We start from the raw sequence: 27,804 nt of genomic DNA on the forward strand, positions 1-27,804 counted from the left end.
GAGTGCAATGGGTAGACGGACGAGAGGGGCGGGACGCGCGCCGGATGTGACGTTTCCGGAAGCTCCGAGGGTCGTCCGCGGGGACAGGTGGGGAAGGGTCCGGGAAATGTGGTGGGGCTGAGCCCCAGAGCGTAGTCGGACTCTGAAGGGGAGTGGCCGCCGTGAGTGTGGGGCCTGCGGCCTTGTCGTCCCTGCGCCCTCTGCCCGGCCCGCCGCGCGCTAGGCCACTGACGGCACCGGCCTCAGCCAGGCCCCGCGCGTCCCCGCGCGTCTCCTCCTGCCGCGCTCTGAAGACCCGAGAACCTTGGATAATTTTGCCCTGGGTTGGCAACTTGGGCGTGAGGGCCTGAAGGAGGGGATCTCAAGCAGGTGTCAGGAGGTCCCTCTCCACTGAATACGCCCCCTCGGCTCGTTCCTGCAACTTCCTTTGACCTCGTCTTTCCTCCTCAGTCCTTTATGCCACCTTCTCCTTTTTTTGCGGATGCCGCATCTCCTCTGGAGTGTTGCTCAGCCCTCTAGTACCGCTCGCTGGCCTTGGGAGGGGGTTCCATTCTCGACCTTACAGATCATCTCCCCAGAGGTACTGAGGCGCAACAAGCTTCAGTTAGCTTTAATGGGCTCTGGATCGAGTTTACTAATTAGGCAGCCTGGGGAGGTTTTAGATTTGCTGAACGGCTTTCTGAGCCTCTAAAACGGCTTTGGGGGAGATGGAAGGCCTTTGCATCCCTGGTAGTCTGCACAGCTTTTGTACTACTCGTGTTTAGAGAGGAAGCTTGGGGGAAGTGTGACCTAGAGGTAGAATTGGCCAAGAAAAGCCTCTTTGAGGGAGGGCTTGGAGGGGAGAACAGGAAAAGAGTGGGTAGACAAATGAAACACATTTGAGGATTTCTGGGCAGATTAGAATCCTGACTGAAGGGAAAGATCTCTGATGGGAAGGACTAAGGTTTAAGACTGAAAAGACAAAGTGGGACCACTTGTTAGAGGGCCTTGAATTCCAAAATGGCTTCTACTCTAGTCATATATTCTAGAGCATGCTGGCTAGGGTGTGCTGTAATTCAGTGTGTATCACGTACCCAGATTCTTTTTGAAAATGATGTAGAGTCATACCAGTTGGAGTTGGAATCTGATTGTAGCAATAGAATGAGATCTAGAAAGATTGTAGAATTACTGCAGTTCGAAGCACAGGGAGGGAAAACTCCCTCCCTGTTTTTTGTGGGTCTGTTTTATTTATTTACTTACTTACTTATTTATTTTTTGCATACCAAGTTACCTTTGTGCCCTTTTGTTATTTGAAGAGTGCTTAGTCTTTGAGGATAGATTTGAGTAAGTTGTTTTTCAGATCTAAATTCATTACCATGATGACATGATGAATGATGTTGTGGATTGACTGACAGAGGGGTTTAGTGAGCAGAACTAGAATTGTTCTGCATTCATTCCCAGACTAGTTCCCCTCACCTTGTGCTTAGAGATGAAAAAGTACACCATGGGAAAGTGTCATTACTCTCATTAAATAAAAATGACCAAACTTGAAATTAGTTAACAATCATCATGAAAGTTCATTGAGTATACTATGCCAAGTACTGGGATAAATGGAAGTGGGTAGCTGGTGGGAGAAGTAGCGCAAAAAATATAAGATACCACCCATCTTTTTATGGTGCTGAAAGCAGGGCCACCTCATGATAGGGAATGATTAAAGGGTCGAACCAAATCCCCATTATAGTTTTACTCCCTGTACCACCTAATCATGGCACAGGTTTTGTGGGGTTTTAAGTTGGTCAATGCTTTTATCAATGTGATAGGCACTTCCTCGAGGGTCTCAGCCTTCTTGTGGGAAAGAAACTTTATCTGATACAAGCCACAAGCATATGGTATTTTTCTCTTAATTTCTCTGTAAGGTAGAAGTTTGTGGGCTAACCATGCTGTGTGGTAGGTTGTGTTGGGGTGATGGGACCGTGGTGCTGATGCCACCTGTTTTTTCTGTCTCAGAACTTCTTGGTCCTGATGTCTGACCATGGAGATGTGAGCCTTCCACCCGAAGACCGGGTGAGGGCCCTCTCCCAGATGGGTAGCGCAGTGGAGATAAATGAAGACATTCCACCCCGACGGTACTTCCGCTCTGGAGTTGAGATTATCCGAATGGCATCCATTTACTCTGAGGAAGGCAACATTGAACACGCCTTCATCCTCTATAACAAGTATATCACGTAAGACACCTCCAGTTTCCTTTTTCTTTTCTGGTGACTGATGCCTCACTCATTCTGCTCTTGTGCTCATTTATTCTGCTCGGAATTGCTAAAACTAGAGAACTTTACAACATCATTAGCATTAATCATTCTTTGCAGGCAGCTCCTACATACTGACTGTCCTTGACATTCAAAGTTATGAGTACTGAAAGTGTTATTTTCATGACTCAGTGATTTCATGAGTAAGAGACCTAGCTTTTTGGCCTGTGCCCACGTGGCCCAGCTGTTAGGCAAAAGAAAGGATGGTTAAACTACACGTTTTGTATTGATGAATGTTTTTCCTGTGCTCTCTTTATTAAGGCAGCTAATCATAGGATTACTGTTGAGGTTTAGCAGAGCCAAAATTTGTCATCTCTGCTTCTTTTGTCACAAACTGAGTGATTCAGGAAAAAAGGTTTTTCTTCTTAACCTTTATTATGATCATGCAAATCACCAAATAGGTATTGACCACCTACAGTTTGTGTGGCTCATGATGAGACCTTTCCCTTGAGTTACTTAGCATCTTAGGTAGGCAGCATAAATAGAAGATGGCAGTGCAATTAACAGGGAACAACTTCTAAAACCCCAGTGATGATGAAATGATGAGTAATTTAGGAAGGGAATAAAGTTAAAGGGTCTCATCTAGCCTTGTTCTTTCATGATACCTGGACCTTTAGAAAAATAATGACTGTAATGTGTTTGTATGACTCTTACAGTTCATAGAGTGTTTCCCCTGCGTTGTTGTTTTTTTTTTAATTTTTTTTTTTTTTATTCGAGAGAGAGAGACAGAGTGAGAGAGCATGAGAGGAGAGGTCAGAGGGAGAAGCAGACTCCCCATGGAGCTGGGAGCCTGATGTGGGACTCGATCCCAGAACTCTGGGATCATGACCTGAGCTGAAGGCAGTCACTTAACTAACTGAGCCATCCAGGTGCCCCTCCCCTGCATTGTTTCATGTGATGTTCATAGTTCTAGGTACATGGGGTAGGGCTCATTGTCTTCCCATTCTATATGTGAGGAAGTAGGCTCTGGGTTTCGTGATATGCTTTGTTCCACACTTCAGAGTGAGAAGGCTCAGATCTAACTTTTTTTTTTTTTTTTTTTTTTTAAGTAGGCTCCACGTGGGGCTTGAACTCAGGACGCTGAGATCAAGAACTGAGCTGAGATCTAGAGTCAGATGCTCAACCAACTGAACCACTCAGGCATCCCTAGATTTTTTAACTCTTTAATTAGGATTCATCTACGACATTGGTCTTGTTTTTAGTTTGTTTTTGGTAATGTTCTGTGAGTTGAAGCTAGAGTTGAGACCATAGTTTAAGCCACATTGACTATCTTTTGGTTATTTTTTATTCTTTTTTGAATAGATAGCACGTATACAAGGTGCAAATTCAGAAGGCACAAAAGGGTATATATATTTAAAAAGTAAGTCTCCCTATCCCTCCCTTTTCCCCAAACTCTCAGTGCCCTTCCCCAGAGGGAATTCCTCTTACTAGTTTCTTACATGTCCTCCCTGAAATAATAAATGCATTTCAGTTGTATCACATTCAGTTTTTTTTTTAAGATTTTATTTATTTATTTGACAGACAGAGATTACAAGTAGGCATAGAAGCAGGCAGAGAGAGAGGAAGGGAAGCAGGCCCCCCGCCAAGCAGAGAGCCCGATGAGGGACTCAATCCCAGGACCCTGAGACCATGACCCGAGCCGAAGGCAGCGGCCCAACCCACTGAGCCACCCAGGCACCCTTTTCAGTTTTTGATCACATACTGCTCAGCAGGAGGGTTTGTCAAGCTTGGTACCGTTGACATATGGGGCAGAATAGTTCTTTGTTATGGGTACTGTCTGTGCATTGTGGAGTGTTGAGTAGCACCTCTGGTCTCTGTCCACTAGATGCCAATAGCACCCCTTATCCCCTCCCTGAGTTGTGACAACCAGAAATGTCTCTAGATGTTACCTGATGGTCTCTGATGGCCCAGTTGAGAACCGGTGCTCTGAAGAAAAGTAGCCTACAAGTGGACTTCCCGGAATTCGTACTGTGATTGTAGAGTCCCTTTGGTAGAAAAAGGGACTGCTGTTGTCTCCTTATTTTTTCAATTTAGAAGTAGTCCCTATCTCCTCAGAGATCATGCAGGCCATCCATGCCGTCATGCCCTGTTATGTGACCTCAGTGTTGATAAAGTTACATAGAATTAAATTACATTTTTGTCTCTCTTTGCTATTACGAGTTTTTCATTCCTTGATGTAGTAGGCACAAAACTTCTTTTCCTGAGAAGTTTCTTTCACTACTGTCCCTTTCTTTTACTGCTGGTAGAAATAATATTCTTGTATATTTCCAGTAATCTGGTAGAGAGTTTTCCCAGAATGAGGTCACAGGGCACAATTCTTCAAAAAATCATGGTTGAGAAAGTTAAATAGAATCATGGAATCACTCTTTCCAGTATTTTCTGGAGAACCTTCTGGGTCCTGTAGCCTCTCATAGCAAGTCCTTTGAGGGCAAGGACCATATTCATTTGACAAATATGTATTGTGTTCATCTGCTGTCTACTTGGCACTGCTCTAAGTCCTGGATACAAAGGAAGTAAGTGGCCCCTCCCTTCATGGTGTATCTTTGTAGTTATGGGAGAAGACAATAAACAGGTAAGCAAAGAAATGTCAGAGTAAGGCAAATGCTAGGAAAGCGACAAAGAGAGTGCTGGACAGAGATTAACCAAGGATATCAAATAGAGTAAGGTCTGTCTGAGCAGGTAAAATTTAAACTAAAACTTGAAGGATGCCACGGAGTTGGTCTTTCCAAGAGCATGGAGCAGAGTGTTTGAAACAGGTGTTACTGTGTGTTCAGAGCTCTTAAGTAGGAAATACCTTTGTGTGTTCTGAGGAATGAAGGAACATCATTGTGTTTGCAGTGTAGCAAGGGAGGAGGGAGAAGGGGATGAGGCTGGAGAGGCAAGTGGGGCCAAATCACGCAGGCCATAGGAGTTTGCATTTTATCTCGACAGCATTAGAAGCCATGGCAGAGTTTTAAGTGAGGTTATGACTTAATTTTACTTATATTCCAAAAAATATAAATTGGGCTACTATGTGGTAAATGGTGGAAGGTGTGTTAAGAGAAGGCAGGGAGATGAGTTAGGAAACTCTCATGGCAATTCAAGGAAGAGACTGATGGCAATGGCATGAAGGAGTGTGGCAGTGTGGAAAGAAGCAAGTGGATTGGGCATTTTGGAGGTAGAGTCAATGGGACTGACTGATAGTTTGGGAAGGATGGTGTCAAGGTTGACCTCAGGTTTCTTTTTTTAAAGATTTTTATTTATTTGACAGAGACAATGAGAGAGGGAACCCAAATGGGGAGCGGGAGACGGAGAAGCAGGCTTCCCACTGAGCAGGGATTCCCACCTCGGGTCTTGATCCTATGACCCTGGGATCATAACCTGAGCTGAAGGCAGATGCTTAAGGACTGAGCCGCCCAGGCACCCCTGACCTCAGGTTTCTGCCCTGAGTAACTTTAGGATGTGTGGGTGCATTTACTGAGATGGGGAGAATGGTATAGAAAAGGGGCTGAGAGGGCACCTGGGTGGCTCAGTTGGTTAAGCAACTGCTTTCGGCTCAGGTCATGATCCTGGAGTCCTGGGATTAAGTCCCGCATCGGGCTCTCTGCTTGGTGGGGAGTCTGCTTCTCCTCTGACCTCCCCGCTCTCATGCTCTCTCTCTCTCTCTCTCTCATTCTCTCTCAAATAAATAAAATCTTAAAAAAAAGAAAGAAAGAAAGAAAAAAGGTGGGTTGAGATTCAAGGGAAAAGATTCAAAGGGGAGGAGATTCAAGAGTTCAGGCCTGGCTTCTTTGACATGTTAAGGTGTTAAGTTTAAGATGCCTGAGATATCCTGAGATATCCAGCAGGAAGTTGGATGTACCAGTCTGAACTGAGGAGAGGTCTAGGTTGGAGATACAAACTCAGAAGTCCTCGGCATATGAGTGGTTCTGAAGCCTTGAGAGCTGTTGAGATCTTCTGGCAGATAGATCTTAATCATAGATCCAGGAACCCCACAGGGATTCATCGATAGAATTTATTCTCCATGAATTCAGTTGGGAACAACTTTTCTCGTTTACTAACCTGTCACTGAAATTTAGTATTTCCTTCCATTTTGCACAGTAGTATTAATAATACTTGTAATGCTGTCACCACCGGGAGAAATCGATATTTTTTTCTTAAAGATTTTATTTATTTATTTGACAGACAGAGATCACAAGTAGGCAAAGAGGCAGGCAGCAAGAGAGAGGGGAAAGCAGGCTCCCTGCTGAGCAGAGCCCCACGCAGGGCTCACTTCCAGGACCCTGGGAATCATGACCTGAGCCGAAGGCAGAGGCTTTAACCCACTGAGCCACCCAGGCACCCCAGAGTCGATATTTTGTAGCACATTATGATTGATGTTGATATCCAAAAATAGCATTTACACCTACCATTACTTCTGAATTACAGTACAGTTATTAAAGCCACAAGTAGATGCTGTTTTTTTTAATGTATTAACAAAATATCAGTAAAGAAGCACATAATACAATTATTATATTTTGGAAAACTGTATTTCAGTAGAATTGGTTTCTAATCCTTCATGTTTTATATTATATCTTTAAAAAATTATTCTGAGAGGGAGTCCATAGGCTTCATCAGGTGCTAGGAGGATTCATGACACATTCAAAGATCAAGAAACCTTGATAATAAGACTATAGAATGGGAAGAGCCTCGAGGTTGGTTAGGTAGAGAGAACCAGCAGACAGGACTTGAAGGGAGGTTTGAGAGGCAGGAGGAAATCCAGGAGAGAATGGTGTCATGGTAGCCAAAGGAGGCCGGTATTTGCAGGAGAATGGCCAGCTGCGTCAGAATGGGTCAAATGGGGTGGGTGAGGTGTTGGGGTTGGAGTCGTGATGTCACTGGTGATCTTAGTAAACAGGTTTCACTGAAAGGACTAAGAAGACATTGGATCGGGGTGGGATGAAAGGTGAATGGACGCTAGGAAAGCAGAGACCATGAGTATAGCCTAAAGGCTGGCACAGGTTTTCTATAAAGGGCCAGAGAGTAAACGTTTCTGGCATTGCAGCCATTTGATCTCTGTCACAGGCTCTGTAGTGTGATAACACGTGAACGAATGGGTGTGGCTGTGTTCCAACGAAACTTCATTTTCAGATACAGATGGCAAGCCAGACTTGACCTACTAGTTGTACTCTGCCAGGCCCTGGCATAGATAACTCTTTGGAGGAGTTTGGACAGAGAGTAAAGAGAGTAACTGAAGAGGGACAAGGAGCGCATGAATGTGTGGTATTTTAAGATGGGAGATTCTGGAGCATGTTTCTTTGCTGATGGAAAGGAACCTGTGGAGAAGGGGAAGCCGATGGTACAGCATGGAAAGAAAGAGCTTAACTGTAGCAATAAGCTCTTGGCTAGGCAAGTGAGCGTAGGATTAAGAGTACACAGATACTTAAATCGATTTTGTTCTGTGACCTGTGGTTACTTTGAGTGACACGAATATCCGTGTTCACAGCAAGATCACTATGGGGAATCTGTCCTTGTATATGGTTCCCACTGATGGGACCATTTAATACCAAAATGGGCCAGGAGGAGAGCTCAGTGAGAAGGGGGTGGGATGAAGCAGCTCATTTACTTGCCTTGATAGATTTGGAGTTTGATTTGGGACTTTGTTGGATTGGCTTGACCTGAAGCAATAAATGTAGCTACTTTCATTTTTCTTGTCGGTATCTTTAAGACCCTGATTCTGATTTTGTGAACTGACAAGCCGTAGGAGTTGCAAAAAAGTTCTGGCTTAATATTCTCAGTCTGTTTTCCACTTCATTTTTCTTGGTATATTCTTGTCAGTAACAGTGGCTCACTTAGGCAGTTATTACAACTGAGGAGAGAGGAGGGAGGGGAGCAGGCATCTCCCTCACCACTCCTCTGCCTCCCCCACTATTGCAAGTCATTGTTCTAGACCTTTTGTGGATACTTTAATTCCGGGTTTTAAAAGGCATGTTTGTTCTTTTCCCTGGGACACTTCAGGCATCTGAATGATCTGAATTACATTTCCCTCTCAGAGGTTTTCCCTCCTGTAGGAATGCTTTGCCTTTTGCAGACCCCGGTATAGCAGGATCTTCAGCATATTAAATCAGTACATATTTTCATGATGAGCACAGACAATAATCCAGGCGGTGAATTCTTTCACAGCTTTTTATGGTCATTGACTAGGCTACATAGAAGGGAGTTACAGAGAACTTAGGCAATTCTTGTCTCCTGTGTGAGCTTCCTATAGCACAGACTTGCTTGCTGAAAATGGTCTGTCCCCTGTATCAAAAATGTTTTCTTCTGGGATCGGGCCTTACAGACTGGGTCTGTGGTCATGCTCACTTTGCTGATCAATTTCTAAGATTGGGAGAGAGGAGAGGAGTCCTTCGTCCCTCCATGTTATAGAGTTTCTGCTGGACTCTCTGAAATAGTTACTTGTATAGAAAATTAATATTCATGATCAAAACAATTTTTTTTTTCAAGCCACCCAGCCAGGGAAATACTAAAGTGAAAAGAATCCACCAGCAATGACCACTGTTAATTTCTTGTGTGTAGAGGGAAATGTTTGTCCGTGCAAGCACTTACGCTCATGTGTTTATTCTTGTTTCTTAAAATGTGAATAAGCTCATACAGTATATTCTGTTCTACAACTTTCTTTTTTTTTTTTTAAGATTTTATTTATTTAAATTTGATAGAGAGAGCACAGGCCAGGGAAAGTGGCAGGCAGAGGGAGAGGGAGAAGTAGGCTCCCCACAGAGCAGGGAGCCTGATATGGAACTTGATCCCAGACCCCTGGGATTGTGACCTGAGCCATAGGCAGTCACCTAACCAACTGAACTACCCAGGCGCCCTACAACTGCTTTCTTAACAGTCATATCTTTCTGTATCAAGTCATACTGATCTCATTTCATGCCATCTCATTTCTGCCTGGAACAGTCTTGCTCCAGATCTCTTCATGGCTTCGTCTCTTCCAGGCTTAATTAAATGCCGTCTTCTCAGTGATGCTTTCCTTAGCTGCCCTGTATAAAATCCCACTCCCTCTCCTGTCACTTCCTGTTTTCCTTCCCTATTAATGACTTCTAGCACTGATTATCAATATATTTTTTCTTCTATTGTTTATCCGCCTACCCCATAACATACACCCTATGAGGTGGGATTTATGACTTTGTTCACTGCCAAATCCCATAGTAGACGCTCAATAAATATGTTGAATGAATGAGTGAATGATTATGTTGTTCTTCACATTTGGGTGCAATGTAATTTATTAAATAATCCCTTATTGATGGACATTTAATTTTTTAGTTTTCCCTACTTTTATGACCAATGCTATATTGAATAGTCTTATGTGTATTTTAGTACTGTTGTGTAGGATAAATTCCTAGAGGTATATTTGTGAGTTTAAAAGATATGCAGATTTTAAAATTTGAATAGTTGTCTCTCCCCACCCCCAGAAAAATTACAGTGGTAATACAATGTATTATTAAATTACAGTCCTGTTTAAAGTGTGTAAGGACACCCATTTCCTTTCATCCTGTCTACATTGGTTATAATCAACCTTTAAACCTTTGCCAATCTGATATATGGAAATGGTACCTTGTCTTAATTTGAATTTCTTTCATTGTAAGTAAAGTTGAATACCCTTTTGTATATTTACCTTTTGTATTTCCTTTTCTGTGTATCTCTCTTTATCCCCATTGTCCCAACTGGTTGTTTTGCTTATGTTCTTGCCAATACATCTTTGCTTTGGTATGTTTCCCCTCTCTAAGCTGCAACAAGATCTATCCCCAGAGAACAGTATACCTCTGGGCCACAGATATTCTGTGCCTACAACACTTCTAGCCCTGGTGTTAACATCTTCATCGGTTCTTATTCACACTTTTTGTTTATTTATTAGTAAAAACAGTCATATAGCTTACATAGCCGTCATAGCAGATGTTGGCTATGTGCTAGGCACTGTGCTCAGCACTTATTTTTTCTTTTTCTTCTTTGTTTGTTTGTTTGTTAACGTATAATGTATTATTAGTTTCAGAGGTAGAGGTCAGTGAGTCATCAGTCTTATATAACACCCAGTGCTCATTAAGCACTTTAAAAAAAAATCTCTTTAAGCGTCCCAGCAACCTTACCAGGTAGTGCTAGTTTGTCTCCGTATATAGAGTATATATCTAGAAACTGAAGGGTAGTGAGACTGAGTAACTTGGCGGAGTTCACACAGCTAGTCGTGGCTGAGCCAGGATTTGAGCCCAGGCAGCATGGCTCCAGAGCCTGCTCCCTCCCCGCTGAGCACTTGCCTCCTGTACAGACAATGGGCTAGGTTGCCTGTTCTGGTTTCAAGAGACCCTTCTGCCCATATGGTCCCCATTCAGAGAATTGACTATGGTTGCTGGAACAAGAGGAAGGTATTCACGTACCTGTCTAGAAGTTTTACCTTATAAACTAGATTCCACTGCATGGTTCAATATAAAAATAATAGAGGTGTGTGGTGAGAGGTCTCCCTCCCACTCTTGTCCCATTTACTCTTTCCCCTGCCCTCTACTTTCCTTGATTTCCTGTATTACTGTGTACAAACACATAGAGAATTGTCCCCCTTTCTTACATACCAGGTGGCATACCAAATGCACTTTTGTATACTTCGGGTTTCTTTTTTTACTCACCTCATCTGAAGGTTTTAAGACCATTTTATTGCTCAGATATTTATTGAATGCCTCTTCATACAGGCACTATGCTGGCTTTAGAGGGACTTGCAGAGAAGCACAAGACACAGGAATCTCTGGCCTCACTTCTCAGTTTTTCAGGTTGGGAGCACAAGTGCATGTAAAGTGTGGTGGTCATGTTACATGGTGTTATCTGGGCTGATTCAGGCTTCCATACAAAGCACATTCAGCCTGCTAAAGTTAGGAATAGGTACCTTGGTCTTGTAGAGCCAAGAAGGTGTTACTGAATTATAGATAGGTGTCTTGAACATAAGAACTAGCCTTACTTATCCTAATATCTTCTTCAGGGCTTGATGGGTGAACAAATGAATCTGTATTTTTTTAAAAGATTTTATTTATTTATTTGACAAACAGAGATCACAAGTAGGCAGAGAGGCAAGCAGAGAGAGCGAGAGGAGGAAGTAGGCTCCCTGCCGAGCAGAGAGCCCTATGCAGGACTCGATCCCAGGACCCTGAGATCATGACCTGAGCCAAAAGTAGAGGCTTAACCCACTGAGCCACCCAGGCGCCCCCAAATGAATCTGTATTTTAAATATAGACTTCAAGTAAATTGTTTTATATCTTTCTCTGTGAACCCAAAGGGGAGAGTTTTAGAATCATTTTGATTTTAGAATTCATCCCTGCCTGAAGGGTCTTGTCAAACTGGATTGAAATGAAAATTTTATGTGCCTAATATAGAACCAAGGGAGGAGGCTCTTTTAAAAAGAGTTTGCTTTGGTGGAGGTCGACTTCCTTCCCCTTACTGAGGCTTCCTCCTCCGTTTACTCCTACCCATGGGCAGAAAGTGGAAAAGAATCATTTAGTCCCAACTACAGTGTGGTATTTTAGAGCTGTGGGTAAGCTCCCCTCAACTGATTTGTTTTGGGTATCAGTTTGAATTCATTACACCTTAATCCTATTAAAAGACATCTTTGTTCAGTACCCCTCCAATAGTTCTGGGTGTTCTGGAGCCATGTAGAGACAGAGTGATATAGTGGTTAGAAGTGTAGATTCTCGAACTGGCCTGCTGAATCTGCCACTTTGGGCTGTGACAAGTCACTGAACTTCTGTTTGTTTTCACTCTTCCCACTGTTCCCACATCATAAACATTAGAGATCTGGGAATTGATTCAGTTTATTTTTCCCACTGAGCTTTACAGCTAAGGATAAAACTGGAAGAGAAAATCTAGCACTTAGTTTCTCTAAGAACTTTTCATCAGGACTGTAATGCACATCACACACATAACATGCACATATTACACACATATAACACATGAACTGTCTAGGGATCTCAGTGCTTACTATGATGCAAGGAATATTCTGTTTTGAAGGCACATGAATCCCAAAGAAAAAGAAGCCAAATTTAAGGTCACAGGGCTAGAGTAGTCTAAAACATGGATTTTCTCAGCCTCCTGCCCTTGGTTGCCAGACTTATTTGGAGAAGAATTTGTGACCGAGGCCCTTTCCTTTGGAAGCCTGTCATGGTCATTATAAGAAAAGAATCTCTTTGGAGGTAAATTTTTGGGCACAGGGTAAGCCCCCCCCATCTTTTTAGTTGTGGGAGTCTGGTGCTTCCTGCACACCAGATTCAGAGGAGGAGAGAAACACAGGTTGAAGGTGGGTGAGGAAGGTGGTCACTGGGTTTGTGTGACCCCTTCCCCGCATGTCTGGAAAGCCGTCTTGTGGTGGCTGCAGGACATGGGAGTTGCTTTGCTTCAGAGTCTGTTGGACATTTGGACATTTTCTTTGCATGATAATGATTCTGATCCATTCCTTTAGGCTCTTTATTGAGAAACTCCCAAAGCATCGAGATTACAAATCGGCTGTCATTCCTGAAAAGAAAGACACAGTAAAGGTGGGTCTTCACTTTCACTGTTGCCCATCTAAAAGCTTCAAAGCAGCACAGACTAACTTCAAGGTAAAAGTAGTGTTGTCCACATCTGAGCTTCAAATCCTGCAATGGGAGATAAGGCCATATCGGTTATGAAGTAGCAGGTATGGTACAGTAGAGGGTATTTTACATTGTTTTGGGAAACATTGTTGCCATTGCCAAGCTGACTTCAGTCTTTTTACTTCTGTGCTTAATTAGCTGGGAATTATTCTAATTCTCTGTTTTCTGTTTTTGTGTCTCAGAAGTTGAAGGAAATTGCATTTCCCAAGGCAGAAGAGCTGAAGGAAGAGCTATTAAAACGATATACAAAAGAATATATAGAATATAATGAAGAAAAGGTAAGTATATAACAGCAAAAAAAAAAAAAAAAAAAGAAAAGAAAAGAAAAGAAATTATTGTGGTTTCTTAGGCTGTGCCCTGTCATTGCAATATGATATTTTAGCAGATCCTGTAATTTTATTGTCATATTTTACTTTTTCAGCAAAGACCAGAAACTCAGAAGAGTGGAACACAAGTGTTTAGGCTGAGAATTCTAACATAGTTTTAGCCTGCTTGTCTTACAGGGTAACTTGAGGAATAGGAAATTTTGTTTGTTATATCTAGAGTGAGAACCTAAGGACAGGTTTTTAGATCAGCAAATTTTGGGATGTTGATTCACATTTGGTTATACCTGTTTATAATAACTGATTGCTCTTCAATCTGTTTTCAAATGATTCTTGTTAGGGAGAGTGAGTTAGGACACGTGGAGAAACTCCCAAGGCACGTGTGTGGTCTGTGTCAGATGTGAATACTTCCTGTGGGTTGGGAGCCCTTCCATGTTATTTTGTAGTGCTCTGCTGAGCCCTTCTCTGAACTCGGATGCTGCAAATTAGCAGGGCGGTAAACAGCTATGAGGCATCTATTTGTAAGGGACTGAGTGAGTGAAAACCTTATTGAAGGAGATTATTACTTGTTATTTCTTATTTTAAAATGTCACTCTGTATTGAACTGATCAGCAGGAAAATTTTGGAGGCTTCCTTTTGGGTTAAAATTCACTAAAGACCCCCAGTACAGCAGGGTGAAGTTTGGATTTGGTTCTCTTTTGCAGCCTTGCTTGGGATAAAGAATGTATGCACAGCACAGTCAGAATAAAACTGTGTTAGATACAGATTATGAGGGATAGACAGTAAGTTGCAAGATTTCAGTAAAGAAGAAAATACATTAGTAAAGAGTCATTGAGGAAGGAGAGTGAGGGGATCAGGACCTTCACTGTCCTTGCAGTGTCAGTCTGCAGTGGCCAGCTAGACAGAAGCAGTGACATTCTGCAGTGTGGAACTGCCGAGGGAAGCGCAAGGTCTGTGTTGGGAAATCGGGCCGGAGCAGGTGCCCATTTTAGGAAATCACTGTGCTGCAAAGCCTTGTCCTCCTGAGGTGTGAAGTCACCTGAATGTCACGTGTAAGCCTGACTCCTCTTCCTTCTTTGCAGAAGAGGGAAGCAGAAGAGCTCGCACGGAGCGTGGCCATCCAGCAGGAGCTGGAGAAGGAGCGGCAGAGGGTGGCCCAGCAGAAGCAGCAGCAGTTGGAGCAAGAGCAGTTCCATGCCTTTGAGGAGATGATCCGGAACCAGGAGCTGGAAAAGGAGCGACTGAAGATCGTGCAGGAGTTTGGGAAGGTGGACCCTGGCCTAGGCGGCCCCCTGGTGCCAGATTTGGAGAAGCCCTCCCCAGATGCGTTCCCCCCGGCACCTGTGGCATCTGCACAGTCTACAGATTGTAATACGACCGTGAGGCCTGCCAAGCCACCCGTGGTGGACAGGTCCTTGAAACCGGGAGCACTGAGCAACTCAGAAAGTAGTGAGTCCACTTGCTCTTGGCCTCTTCCATCTCATTGGCCCCCAAGCAGAGTGTCATTCTGTGGGTTTCAGCCCAAGATCACCTCCATGATCCCACTCATTAGACCCTGGTCCCAGAAGCCCCTTTGGTCAGTATTGCCATGCTGGGTCCTGTGACACTGGCTGTCATGTGCAGGTGGCTGTTGCTTCAGCCATATAATTTACCTGGAGCAGGTCACTTTTCTGAAGAGCTCATAATATCCTTGAAAGTCAGACCCTTCACTTTTAAGGATTTTACAGAGATTCAAAATGTTCAGTGAATTAGAGAACAGTTGGCCCTCTGGAAGGGGAATCTTAAATTTATAGTTTCACTTTATAATTTAACAATTGACTTTTAAAAAATAAAAATGGGGGGCGCCTGGGTGGCTCAGTGGGTTAAGCCTCTGCCTTCAGCTCAGGTCATGATCTCAGGGTTCTGGGATTGAGCCCCGCATCAGGCTGTCTGCTCAGTAGGGAACCTGCTTCCTCCTCTCTCCCTCTTTGCCTGCCTCTCTGCCTACTTGTGATCTCCTCTCTGTCAAATAAATAAATAAAATCTTTAAAAAAATAAAAAAAGGGCTACAGAGTTGCACTTGCCTTAAAAATGATCCCATTCCTTAAGGAGCTTGGTCAAGGTCAGTATTATACGTAGTCGGTGATGATTCGGGCTAGCCGTAAAAACTGTTGGCAGTCTTTCCTCCTCTCACCACTGAGAGACTGTCTGAGACAGTAACAGTAGCAGCAAAATGGTGCATATACCTCGGTTAGTAGAACAGATCATTTTGGGAAAGAACTTTCAAGTAGTAGTTAAGGAAGTTAGCTTTGCAGAAGATCCACTTATAAGGACAGCGTAAGAGTAGACAAGGGGTTCCAGACTCCGAATCCTGGCCTTTAGGATTTCTCCCCATGGACCTGGCAGGCTTGTCTCCCACTGCTCTTCCTTCATCCATATTCTGTGCTCTGGTCAAATTGGACTGTCACGTTCCCAGAGCAGCCCCTGGACTTTTTTATTTTTATTTTTTTAAGATTTTATTTATTTATTTGACAGACAGAGATCACAAGTAGGTAGAGAGGCAGGCACAGAGAGAGAGAGGAGGAAGCAGGCTCCCTGCAGAGCAGAGAGCCCGATGTGGGGCTCGATCCCAGGACTCTGGGATCATGACCCGAGCAGAAGGCAGGGGCTTTAACCCACTGAGCCACCCAGGTACGCCGCCCCTGGACTATTTTATCCAAGGAGGTTTGTTAACATTCGCCCTGAACCTAAAATCTCCTTTCTCTATCTCTGCCTTCCTTGCTTTTCTTAAAGTTTTGCCAGATCTCCTTCCCTTCATCCCTGACTCAGTTCTCCTTAAGACTCTCAAATCTCTAGTTTCTATTAATGCAGTTGAGATCATTTCCCTGATTATGTAGTCATTTGCCAATAACTAGATTTTAACTTTTTCCTGGTTGGGGCTTGAATCTTACTCGTACTTGTGTTCCCTGTGGGCTGAGCACAGTGAGCGCACTAGTGTGCACTCAGGGAGTGGTTGTGGAGTTGCAAGGAAAAGACTGTGCCAACATTTCCTTCAGAATCTTCACATGCTGCTGTCCCACTGCCATGTGACTGCCTGCTCCCCTGTCTGTTACCTCCCCAGCAGTTCGGAGCTTGCTGTTACATGTGCAGAAACAGACCATCCCTTTTCTTTTCTCTTTTCTTTTCAATGAAAATGTGACTATGAAAGACACATCCTAACTTGAGCCTGTGGTCTCTCACAGGGCTTCTCCCTGGTGTCCAGCGACTGGGCCCATTCTTGGGCCCATTCTTGGCATTCTGAACCAGGCTTTTGAGCTGCTTTGTGCATTCATGCCTCTTTTGAAGACCAGATGGGGGTTTTTGTTGTTGTTGTTTTGTTTTGGCATTTTAATGTTCTTCTAAATGAATAAATTCAGAATTCGTTACCCAAAGTGTTTTCCATTACCCAGAAGAATGTATCTGGTATATTTCTTTGAAAGTCCTACTCTCCAATATTCTTATGCGAAGTAAAAGAGAGATTTAAAATAAAAATAAAAACTCCGTTGAATAAGATTTTTTTTTAAATCCTTTATATTAGGTTGTAACTGAGAATTTCTAAATAATGCAGGAACTTGTTTGAGTAGTAGTTCACCTTTGTCTTAACTTGAATTGTTCAAGCCTCTTTTTTTAAAGCAATGCACTTGCAGTTTCTGTGGCCACAACCCTCCTCCTCCTCATCCGTCAGTCCACTGTCCACAGTTTGGGGAACCCCAGTGATTTGCCATTGCTCTCCCAGGACTGCCAGCTCTGGGGTCTGCTTGGGAAGGCTCTCCCCCTGGTCTCAGACTTCTCTCCTTTCTCCACGACAGCTCCTACAATCGACGGACTGCGCCATGTGGCGGTGCCCGAGAGGCTCTGCCCGCAGTTCCTCCAGTTAGCCAGTGCCAACACAGCCCGAGGAGTAGAGACATGTGGAATTCTCTGTGGAAAACTGGTAAAAACCAAACGCTTTCCTGAGCTGAGACTGTACCTTCCCCCTTGGCCTCCTGTGACTCTCAAGAGAAGATATCCAGGGTCAGTTACTGTTTGCGACAGTCCCTCTGCCGAAGGAACCGGGGATAGCGTAATGCAGTGTTACCTTGAGTATGATGACCTTGCATTTTATTGATTTTCATGGTCCCTTGAATTGAACGGATTATTTTCATGCTAGTAGTAAGAAATAGATAATTCTAAACTTGGTAGGAAGAGCCAGCATTACGTGTATGTCAGTTTTTGCATACCTGCTTTATGGTAGGCCTGGGAATAGCCAACATGTAAGGCACATAGCATGTGTCCATAGAACGTACCCAAGCATTTTGAAAAGATGGGAGATATACCCAAAGATGAATAACACACTGAATGGTATATGTGGTGGAGCACTAGGGATTCAGAGGAAGGAAATGTCATTGAATAAAGGCACTTGAGGAACCCATTGCTAACTGCTGAATGCAGAAATGAGTGAAATGGAATAGACTGAAACTGAGCCTTAGAGGATGAGAAGGGTTAAAAGGACCAGTAAGAGGGAAACTACCTTAGACTCAAGCAACGGAAGAGAAATGGTATTATCCCAGAGCTTCTTGGGACCCACAAGTAGACCCATTTGACTCCCCCTGGAAATTCCCACTGGGCTGTGGGCGCCTGTGGCTTTGTGGAGCGCCCCCTGCAGTGCACATGAGCAGCCAAGGTTGGAAACCACTGAGTGAGGGACTCTGGGAGCACCAGTCCTCATGCCTGCTTGAGAACGGCCTTTGTTGTACAGATGTTTACCTTGAAACTACTGTGACGGTGGGGGGTTGCATAAGTGCCAGGGAGTGGTGACAAACTGTTTTCTCCTTTGACAGATGAGGAATGAGTTTACCATTACTCATGTTCTCATCCCCAAGCAAAGTGCCGGGTCTGATTATTGCCACACCGAGAACGAAGAAGAGCTCTTCCTCATACAGGATCAGCAGGGTCTCATCACACTGGGCTGGATCCATGTAAGCAATCCCGAGCTCTCCGAGGGCCAGGCTCCTCCTCCCTCCCCAAGTTATAAACATGCTGCTTCTTTCTTTCTTTGAGCAAAGTGAACTATGGCCACATTATTTAGGTGACTGTTTTTCCCTCCTCTGGAGGCACACTCGACTTCCCTCGCATACTTGGCTGCTTCCACTCCGGTACTGATTTCTGGGAACTACATAGGGCTTTTTAATTTTTTTAATTTAAAAAAAAATTTTTTTTTAAAGATTTTATTTATTTATTTGACAGGCAGAGATCACAAGCAGGCAGAGAGAGGAAAGGAAGCAGGCTCTCTGCTGAGCAGAGCCCAACATGGGGCTGGATCCCAGAACCCTGGGATCATGACCTGAGCCGAAGGCAGAGGCTTTAACCCACTGAGCCACCCAGGCGCCACCCCCCCAATTTTCTTTTTAAATTAAAAATTTTTTTAATTTTTAAAAATTTAATTTAATTAAAAATTTTTAAAATTTAATCAAAACGAACTTATTTCCTGTAAAGTCCCAGGTTCCCTGTGAGTATGAATGGTGGTAAGATGCTGGCCTAGAGTATATGCCTACTTCACACAAATGATGTTCCTGAAAGGTATATAAATCAAACTATTTTAATGAGCCAAGGAAGATAATTCAGATGTTTGCATTTGGTCTTTGTTAAAACAGCGTATATCTTTATGTAAACCAGTTGGGTCACCACTATGGCAGATTTTCAAGGGTTTGCTTATTGTGAGTAGTCTGGTGATATTTAAGTAAAATGTAATTCCATCCCTAGAGGTGATATTTAGGTAAAATGTAATTCCATTCCTAGAGGTCATTTCTACTTTTTTTTTCCTATTCCTTTTCAATTCCTCACTCCACAGACCAAGCTACTTTTCATGTTTTGTGATAGGCTTACTTACAAACGAGTCTACTCATTTCTGGATTTAGGGAGATTACACATACTTGTATGTTACACTTGGGAAATACTGACCCAAGAGGCCGTCCTATCTGCCCCTCCTGTCTGCATTCCATGACCTACATATTTGCCTTCTATTGGGTACCCCCTATTATATAGTATGTGAGTGGCAGAAAACTTGTTTCTTATCTGCCGGAGGATACAAATTTGAGTAAGACAGGGCTTTAGTCTCATAAAGGAGACTAGACAAAGAGACAAGTAATCACTCTTCACATGTGGCAGAAGGTGCCAAGTGCTTCCAGAAGTGCAAACAGCACTATGGAATTCAGAGGGGAGGATTGCACCTGGCTTGATTTCTCAGGATTTTGACAAGATAAGCTAAGGGAGAATTCCATGTGCAGGGGATAGCACTGGAATAAGCAGACTATGTTCCTGAGACATTGAGAGGTCTGGTTTGTTGGGGTTCATGGTTCATATCAGGAAATTGGTCGATAAGCTTTAATGTGATGCATTGGAGCAATGTTCTGGGGGTTCCTGGGCAGATAGGCAAAATAGTTCTTCTTTTGGGATGCCTGAGTGGCTCAGTTGGTTAAGCTGCTGCCTTTGGCTTAGGTCATGATCCCAGGGTCCTGGAATGAAGTCCCACATTGGGCTCCTTGCTCAGAGGGAAGCCTGCTTCTCTCTCTGCCTCTGCTTGCTTATGCTCTCTCTCTCTCTCTCTCTCTCTCTCTCTCTGATAAATAAATAAATAAATAAAATCTTTTAAAAAATAGTTCTTATGTAGTAAGTGTAGAGTTTTTAAAGGTTTTTTAATAGAGCAAGGCTATGCTCAAAACCATTCTTTAGAATAGCTAAAATAAAAGCTGTTTTAAAGCAGGTCAAGGCAGGGAGATCATATAAGAGGTTTCAGGGATGATAGAATCTACTGATGAGAGCTAGGGTGATGACATTGCATTTGGGAAGGAGATGAATGTAGGATTTCAGAGGATGTGGGTAATGAGCAAGAGGAGGATGAGTAAAAGCCTTAGAGAGCAGGTGACTTAGAGAGCAGGCCTGACTCATGGGGGTGGCAGTGATTATCAGAAACAGGGGCTCCAGGAGGATAACTTACTTGAGAAGTGGGATAAATTGTGCATTCAGTTTTGAGCATGTTGAATTTAAAGTATGTGTGAGGCTTTCTGTTGGTGGAGGTAGTTAGCAGGCAGTTGGAAATGTGGCTGGGACTTGGGAGCAAGGTCAGGGTAGGAAGTGGATTTGGGAGACCTCTGCACAGAGCTGACCTGGGAGGCCTTGGAACTGGAGGTGACTGGAGAGCAAGAAGAGATTCACCAGTAGGTTGGGGGAAGGCCCCCCAGGGAAGTATAGGGAATAATAGTTGGTTGTGAAGCAGAGAGATGGAAGAGCAGGGGGAGGGCAGGCAGTGTGTTAAGGCACCAAAGGCAGAGGAGGAGGAATGCTATAGAATTTGAAGAAGTAATGGGGATTGAGGTTGTGATGATGGTGAAATGTATACTATTTTTGGAAGGAGTTTAGTTCATAGGGAAAAGGGAAAAAATGGGATGGTGATTTAAGGAATAGCCAGGTTGAGAGAGTATTTGCTTGATTTATGGTTTAGTGTGAAAAGCTTGAACTTGTGTTTTGGTTTGATTTTGGTTTTTTTTGAAACCTTTATATTGGAAAAGCGTAAGAAAGGACACGAAGATAAAGGTACACTTCAGTGAATCATGAAGCAAATATCTACGTACATGCATGACCCATGTGAAGAATTAGAACATTGTGAGAGGCATGCTCCCGCTCCATGATCTTGCCCTGTCACACTTGCCCTCTGACACAGGTAACCTCTCTCCCACCTTTTCTGGAAATCCTTTGCTTTCTTAACAGTTTTACTACCTACTTGTATATCCCTGACCTTGGCAGTTTAGTTTGGCCTGACTTTCAACTTTATATAAATAGGATCATGATATGTATTCTTCAGTGTCTGGCTTCTTTTGCTTAACATTTTTAAGGCTTATCTACATTCTTTTTTTTTTTTTTTTTTAAAGATTTTATTTATTTATTTGACAGAGAGAAATTACAAGTAGATGGAGAGGCAGGCAGAGAGAGAGAGGGAAGCAGGCTCCCTGCTGAGCAGAGAGCCCGATGCGGGACTCGATCCCAGGACCCTGAGATCATGACCCGAGCCGAAGGCAGCGGCTTAACCCACTGAGCCACCCAGGCGCCCAAGGCTTATCTACATTCTTGTGTGTAGTTGTGTGAATGTGTTTGTATGCCCAGTGAGCCAGCGGCGCTCAGTGGAGCGTCGTGGAGCCAAGAGAGGAGATGTAGAGGGACAGAGACGAGGTAATGTGGAGGTAGGAATGTATTCAATCAAAAGTACAAGAAGGGGGCTCATCTTCTTATGGGGGAGAAAACACTCAGACAGAATTGAAGAAAGAAAGCTACAGAGAGATTTTGGAGGTTCTGTTTGGAGGGGTTGATGGAATTCATTTGATTGAGCAGGGTTGCCATCTAGATGCTCTGCCTGGCCAGAGGAGACAGGTGGTTTGAGGAACTGGAGGAGAATGGGGAATGTTTGGGTAATTACTGTTTAGACTGCAGGTAGAACTCAGCCCCAAATGAATAAAACGATTTCTAAATTGTAGCTGAGGGTCCAGCTAGGAACAAATTTAGAGCTGAAGTTGACAGTATTTCAGCTTTTTTCCCCAGTGATCTTTCTGTACCATTCCTTCCCAACTGGGGATTAAAAGCAGAAAAAAGCAGAGATTTGCTCACATCCTAAACTTGGCAAGAGGATTATGGAGAAGATCAGTTCTTCCTTCTGTATTTTGCCAACTGTAAACCAGGTCCCCTGGTCCAAAAGTGTGTATGATCATGTATTGATCACCAGCTACAGGGTGACCCTCCCGCCCAGGATTCACGGCCATCCCTCAGCTTGCCTCAGCCCTGCCTTAGCTCGCATCGCTGTCCTGTGGCTACTCCCTCCCATCCAGGCGCGGAAGCTGCCCCCAGCATTCAATCTCCTTGTTCATTTCTGCTCCTTTGGTTTATTGTTTTCTCTTCATAAAAATGCCTTCCTCTGTCTCCAGCATGACGGACACAACTGTTTTTTCAAGAAATTCAATTGTGAAGGGAAGGAGAAAAAGAAAGCACAATAGAAGGGAATAGAGGCTCAAGACAAGGTTTTTTGATTTAGGTTAACAATTATTTATTGAGCTCCTGCTGTGTGCCTCTATATTGTCTTTCTAGCTAACCCAACTTTAGGTCAGAGGCCTAGATCAGCTTGTATAGGCCTCGTTTGTCCCAGTTAAAATTCCTTGTTCTAACTGTGGGATGAAAGGTGTTGGTACAGGCCATTTGTCCTGTAGGATCTCATAATTAGGTAGACACTATTTTTCCTTTGTGGTCACCAAAGTTCATACCTGCCCCAAGAGGACCTGTGTGTGGATTTGCTGTAGCACTCAGCTGACTTGTTCCTGGCCTGCAGACCTCTTCTGCAGTGAGCTGGCCACAGCTTTGTGTGGAGGGGTGCTTCTTAGATGAGGCTGCACATAAGAATCACTGAATCAACTTTCTAACTATCTATCTGTCTATCTATTTATTTATAGATGAGGAGAGGGGCAGAGGGGAAGAGAGAGAATCCCAAGCAGTTTCCACATCCAGCATGGAGCCCAATGTGGGGCTCAATCCCACAACCCTGCGCCAAAATCAAGAGTCAGATGTTTAACTGATTGAGCCACCCAGGTGCCCCTGAATGAGCTTTAAAGAAAAAAAAAAAAAAAGTCTCCGGTTGGATATTTCTAGGGATGGGCACAGGAGCCAATGCTTTTGACAGGCTCCTCGGGAGCTTCATTTCATACACAGCAGGTTTGAGAACACTGATCGAGTACACGTATGTTCTGGCCCTTCTGTCAGTGAAGGTTGGTAGTCTTTTTGAGTCCTGTTGGGGTTTTCTTTTTCCATTCTTGTTATCTGTACTCATACTCCTCTAAGATGAGCATAAGGCATTATGTGACTGTTCATTTGTGTACTAACAGTGTGCTCAGTAAAACATTAAATGGTTGAAAACAAATGAGATCAATTGAATATACATTTCGAGGGTAATAGATTACCCTCAAATTTCAATATCTTAGTCCTTTTCCCAAACAAGAAAGGGTCTTTTGTGTGATTTAACTACCGCTGAAATCCTGATTGCCCCCAGCTTCTCATATCCTTAGATGGTATTCTTTAGCCATAGGACAGCATTTGCTATTTTTTTTTTAAAGATTTTATTTATTTATTTGACAGAGAGAAATCACAAGTAGACAGAGAGGCAGGCAGAGAGAGAGAGAGGAGGAAGCAGGCTCCCCGCTGAGCAGAGAGCCCGATGCGGGACTCAATCCCAGGACCCTGAGATCATGACCTGAGCCGAAGGCAGCGGCTTAACCCACTGAGCCACCCAGGCGCCCAGCATTTGCTATTTTTGCCTATAGTGCTGCACACTCATGCCTGACCTCTGCCAAGAAGAAGAATCATTCACCCACCTGGGGTTTGTTAAGTTCTTGACTTCTACCATGTTGAAGTATTGAACAGTGTCTACCATCTATTCCAGAATGGATGGCTCTCCATTGCAGAGAGAAAGCTTGTGAGGGGCCAAATAAGTCTTGATGGTCCTTTAGAAATTATGAGTTTCTTCATGTACTTCTGTTAAGCTATACTTCTTTACAGTGCTCAAAAGGTAATAAACTTCAGGCATTGCCCCATCATGATTGCCAGTGGCTTGGTGCTTGAGAAGGAGATTGTGGCCAACTGAGAGCTCTTTGGCTCTATTTCCTTCATGGGCCAGGCTTGGCTGTCTCACTGAGGGGCATCTCAGACATTTTTTCCTCTTCTCAGACTCATCCCACACAGACTGCCTTCCTCTCCAGTGTTGACCTACACACTCATTGCTCCTACCAGATGATGTTGCCGGAGTCAATAGCCATTGTTTGCTCCCCCAAATTCCAGGAGTAAGTACATTGATGCGATTTGGGGCATTATAAGGAGATAGTGGGGAAAAGCCTCTCAGGAAATGTTTCTATTTGGCAGACCTTGTTCTCTCTAAAATATATAGATTGTGGTCATAATTGGCTGTTTTTAAAAGTTACCTTCTAAGCACCATATCCTGATACACCTCCTATGCTTGTTTTAAAAAAGATAGCCAAAGCAACAATTTTGATGCTTTTCTAAGAAAAGGACATAAGAAATTTAAAGTGTTTGACTTGAAGCAATAGGAATTTTAAGAGACTGGTGTCAAATTAAAGAATTTCAAAGTCAAACAGATTATCTCAGTTAACTTCTTTTTCATTCTAAATCCTGTTATTTACTATGAGTTCTCCAAGCAAACTAGTGTGGTGGTAGTGATGAGTCATTCTCTAACTCTGATTCATTCAGCAGAGAAGAGACCTATGTGCCAGCACACTTTTGAAGCTGTCTCAAAACAAACTCCGTGTGTGTGTGTGCACGCGTGTGCATGTGCATGTGTATTTGGGACTAGGGAAACACCTTTGCTTGATTCTGGGCCTGATTTTTTTAATTGCAGAACTGGATTCTTTAAACTAACTGACCATGGGCTAGAGGAGATTTCTTCCTGTCGCCAGAAAGGATTTCATCCACACAGCAAGGATCCACCTCTCTTCTGTGTACGTATCTACATAGAAGAAATTGGGGCTATGCGTCAAGCAGGGAGGACAGGCTGAGCTGATGAGGTGCATTGTCCTTTCTGACCCACGCAGAGGATCAACCTTGTCATTTATCTTTGCAAATCTTCCTAAAAAGAACATACGTGGGAAGCGGTGTGGGATAGGAATGGATTTGAGTCGTAGCTCTGCCATTTAAGGACTATCTTGGATTAGACTTAATTTTCCTGGTCCTCAGCCTACTCATCTGGAAAGGGGAATGATGATGATGATAATACCTACTTTATAGGGTGAGAGGCTTAACTGAAGAAAGTACCTGGTGCAGTAGCTGGCTTATTAAATGTTAGTTTTTTTCCTTCATCAATGCCAGTTGCTAAGGCTGTACTTCAGTGAGAGATTTAAATTCAAAGGAAAAAAGCCCTTTAAGATTGGTAAGGTATATTTGATTCTGAAATTTTGCTTAAATAATAGGGATTTATTTTTCTGACCTTCTTAGGAAGTTTTTTTTTTTTTTTCCTAAGTTATAGTCCATGAATAAAAAGTTTCAGTTGCTGGTAAGATCAGTATGTTTCAATTTGTCCCTCAAATCTAATGTGATAGGTTGCTTCCCTCCATGCTGGCCATAGAGTGTTATTTCTTTTGGGTTCACCAAAAAGTGACCAGTATGGAAAAGGGACTCAGAACCTTGTCACATGAAAGGAACCGGGGATGTTCAGAGGAGAAACCTCAGGAAGGATCTGAAAACCGACTTTCAGTGAAAGAAGAATTATTGTATGAAAAGGTATCAAGTGTGCTTCATAGGCCTCCCAGAACTGAAACTAAGTCCTCACAGAATGACAGTTTTCAGCTGAGTTTGAGAAAGAACTTTCTGACAGATCTATTCCAAAATAGGTCAGTCTGCCGGGAATATAATAAATGTGTGGGTACCAGGATGTTGAAATAGTGGCTGTAAAACAGTGCCCACATTTTCAGTTTTTCAGTTATAACTTTTTGCGTGATGAAACTAAGCATTCCCCACGTGACAGTGGACGCACTGTATTAGCTGGTTGACACAGTCACCCAAAAAAAACCTAATGAATTCATCAGTTCTTTCGAAGAAATGTAAATTTCATGAACAACTCTAGAATATACATCCAATTGAAAAGTAAATGAAGATATTCGGGCCCACATTGATTGAGGCTACAGATAGGGATTGGGGAGTCACTGATTCCCGGGGCTCTCATCATAACCGCAAGAAAATAGCAGTCTGGCTTCCAGACTGGAAACCACTAGCCAGAATAAGCATGTTAAACAAGAAGGTTTAAAAAGTGACTTCTTAGAATTTTCCAGGACTTTCCCTTTTTTTTCTCTTTCCCTGTTGTAGAGCTGCAGCCACGTGACTGTTGTGGACAGAGCAGTGACCATCACAGACCTTCGATGAGAATTTGGCTTGAACACTTCCCAAGAACTATAAAACCATATCAGTGTACTGTAGGCCCTTAACTTAAACTTTCCAGAAAGCTCTGGAAGCCTTTTTAAACAGAATTAAAAGTGAGTATCACCTGGGGGAGAACTGATTTTCTATTTCTGGTTTAAAAAGAAATAATTGGCTGTATTTTTTACAAGTGTGGAAAAATAGCATGACCCACTAAGACAACTTTTCAGTCTGTCTGCAATTAAAAAATTAAGTTGAAAGAATGGTATAATGAACACTTAATCTATACCCTTTATTCTAGATTCACAAGTTAACATATTTTTTTCCTCTAAGCTATGCTCCTAATTTCTCCACCTATTTGTCTACTGTTTACCTTTGGAATTATTAAGGGCATCTATGCAGAAATTTGGAAGCCATTTAGAAAATCTTTGGGTTTTCCTGTGGTTTATGACAACATTAATGAAGCTTATTACAAGGGTGATGGATAGCTCACTATGTCTGACCAGATGGTGAGGCCCAAAAACCCTGAAGAGTGATTTTGTCAGGAAGTATTATTATTTAACAAATATGTCTGGATATTTTTTTCCTCTACAATAAAATAACAATTAACATATTTTGTGTGTGTATGCTCGGGAGTGATCTGTTTGATCAAGTATTGTGGAAACAGGCTAACTAAAAGGTCTGATTGTTTGGGGAAAGGTGAGGGGAAAATGGAATTTGAGCTGGGCTGATATTGAAGGTGTGTCCTAGTTCACTGTTAACTGCTCAGTGTCATTTGTCTGCCTGTTGCCATCTTCCAGGGCTGTGAAGCTTTCTGTCCTGGTGTTGTCTCAAGTGGGTCATCTCATTCACTTCCTCCTTAGGCCCTGAAAGCTTTCAGCTAACGACAATGGAGCCTTTATTTGCGGTGCCAGGTTATGCTCCAACTGAGTGATTGCATTCCCTTGCCACCCCACCCTAACAATGTTGTCATGTTGACTGTGTTTTTCTGACTCAGGCAACATCTAGGAAGGTGTTTGAAGCTGCACTTGGTTCTGTATTTCTCTTCCTATGAGATGAGCCTAATGTTCTTAGGTGGCCTAGAAATAATGGTATTGTTTTTGACCGCTCAGGTGAGGACAGTTGAGTAAATAAATACCTTGTATGGGAGAAGAATGAGTTCTTTTTATATCAGAATTCTATGGGGAAAAAGTCTGCAAATGTATGAAATTTTGCTTTATTTTAAAGTTTTGTGTCCTTGAATATACTATGTTCTTTATCACTCAGGTTAGTGTCCTTGAACTTTTCCCCTGGAAGAACCACGTTTATATTCCTCTTCTCCTCTTGGGTTCCTAACTCCCAAGGTATCAGAAATTCTTTCTTCTGCAGTTCCTCTGTAGGGAGTGTGGGACCAAGGGAGTCTGAGGAGGGGAAAGAGTGCCTCTCCTCTCACTGCCTTCCTTTCCCTACTGTGGCCCTAGAGGCAGGCTGGACTGTCCCACCTTGCTTTAACAGTCCTATAACTGCCCCATTCTGGTACTTTCTAGGAAATTCATCCTTTCTTTCCATGCTCAGAGTACTGCTTAGTTTAGGGCTTTATTGCCCCTTATTTGAACTCGTGCAATAATAGGCTTTTACTAGGTCTCTCTG

The 27,804-nt window shown here is 43.1% G+C and overlaps 1 protein-coding gene across 2 annotated transcripts; it reads left to right on the forward strand.

The window, feature by feature from the left end:
• Window positions 1-26,788, forward strand: LOC122914993 (STAM binding protein). Of its 2 annotated transcripts, none has more exons than XM_044261405.1 (10): window positions 1-87; window positions 1,987-2,204; window positions 12,730-12,805; window positions 13,084-13,179; window positions 14,307-14,673; window positions 17,052-17,176; window positions 18,063-18,200; window positions 23,980-24,092; window positions 24,665-24,764; window positions 26,125-26,788. In XM_044261405.1, exons 2-10 carry the CDS (start codon window positions 2,002-2,004, stop codon window positions 26,179-26,181), a joined length of 1,275 nt encoding a protein of 424 aa, XP_044117340.1. In that variant the 5' UTR covers window positions 1-87; window positions 1,987-2,001; the 3' UTR covers window positions 26,182-26,788. The 2 variants fall into 2 exon arrangements, with proteins under 2 accessions (XP_044117340.1, XP_044117339.1); XM_044261404.1 differs by lacking the exon at window positions 1-87 and adding an exon at window positions 113-580.
• Window positions 26,789-27,804: the final 1,016 nt, after the last annotated feature.

The sequence above is a fragment of the Neovison vison genome, chromosome 8 (assembly GCF_020171115.1).
Source record: "Neovison vison isolate M4711 chromosome 8, ASM_NN_V1, whole genome shotgun sequence".
NCBI classification, from domain to species: domain Eukaryota; kingdom Metazoa; phylum Chordata; class Mammalia; order Carnivora; family Mustelidae; genus Neogale; species Neogale vison.

What these genes read in the sequence shown, in the direction of transcription:
- LOC122914993 (XM_044261404.1), top strand. Translation starts at nt 482, where the DNA reads ATGCCGCATCTCCTCTGGAGTGTTGCTCAGCCCTCTAGTACCGCTCGC. An exon ending in ACTGAGCAACTCAGAAAGTA is followed by an intron (nt 14,674 to 17,051) that starts GTGAGTCCACTT and finishes TCTCCACGACAG; the next exon opens with CTCCTACAATCGACGGACTG. An exon ending in TCACACTGGGCTGGATCCAT is followed by an intron (nt 18,201 to 23,979) that starts GTAAGCAATCCC and finishes TCCTCTTCTCAG; the next exon opens with ACTCATCCCACACAGACTGC.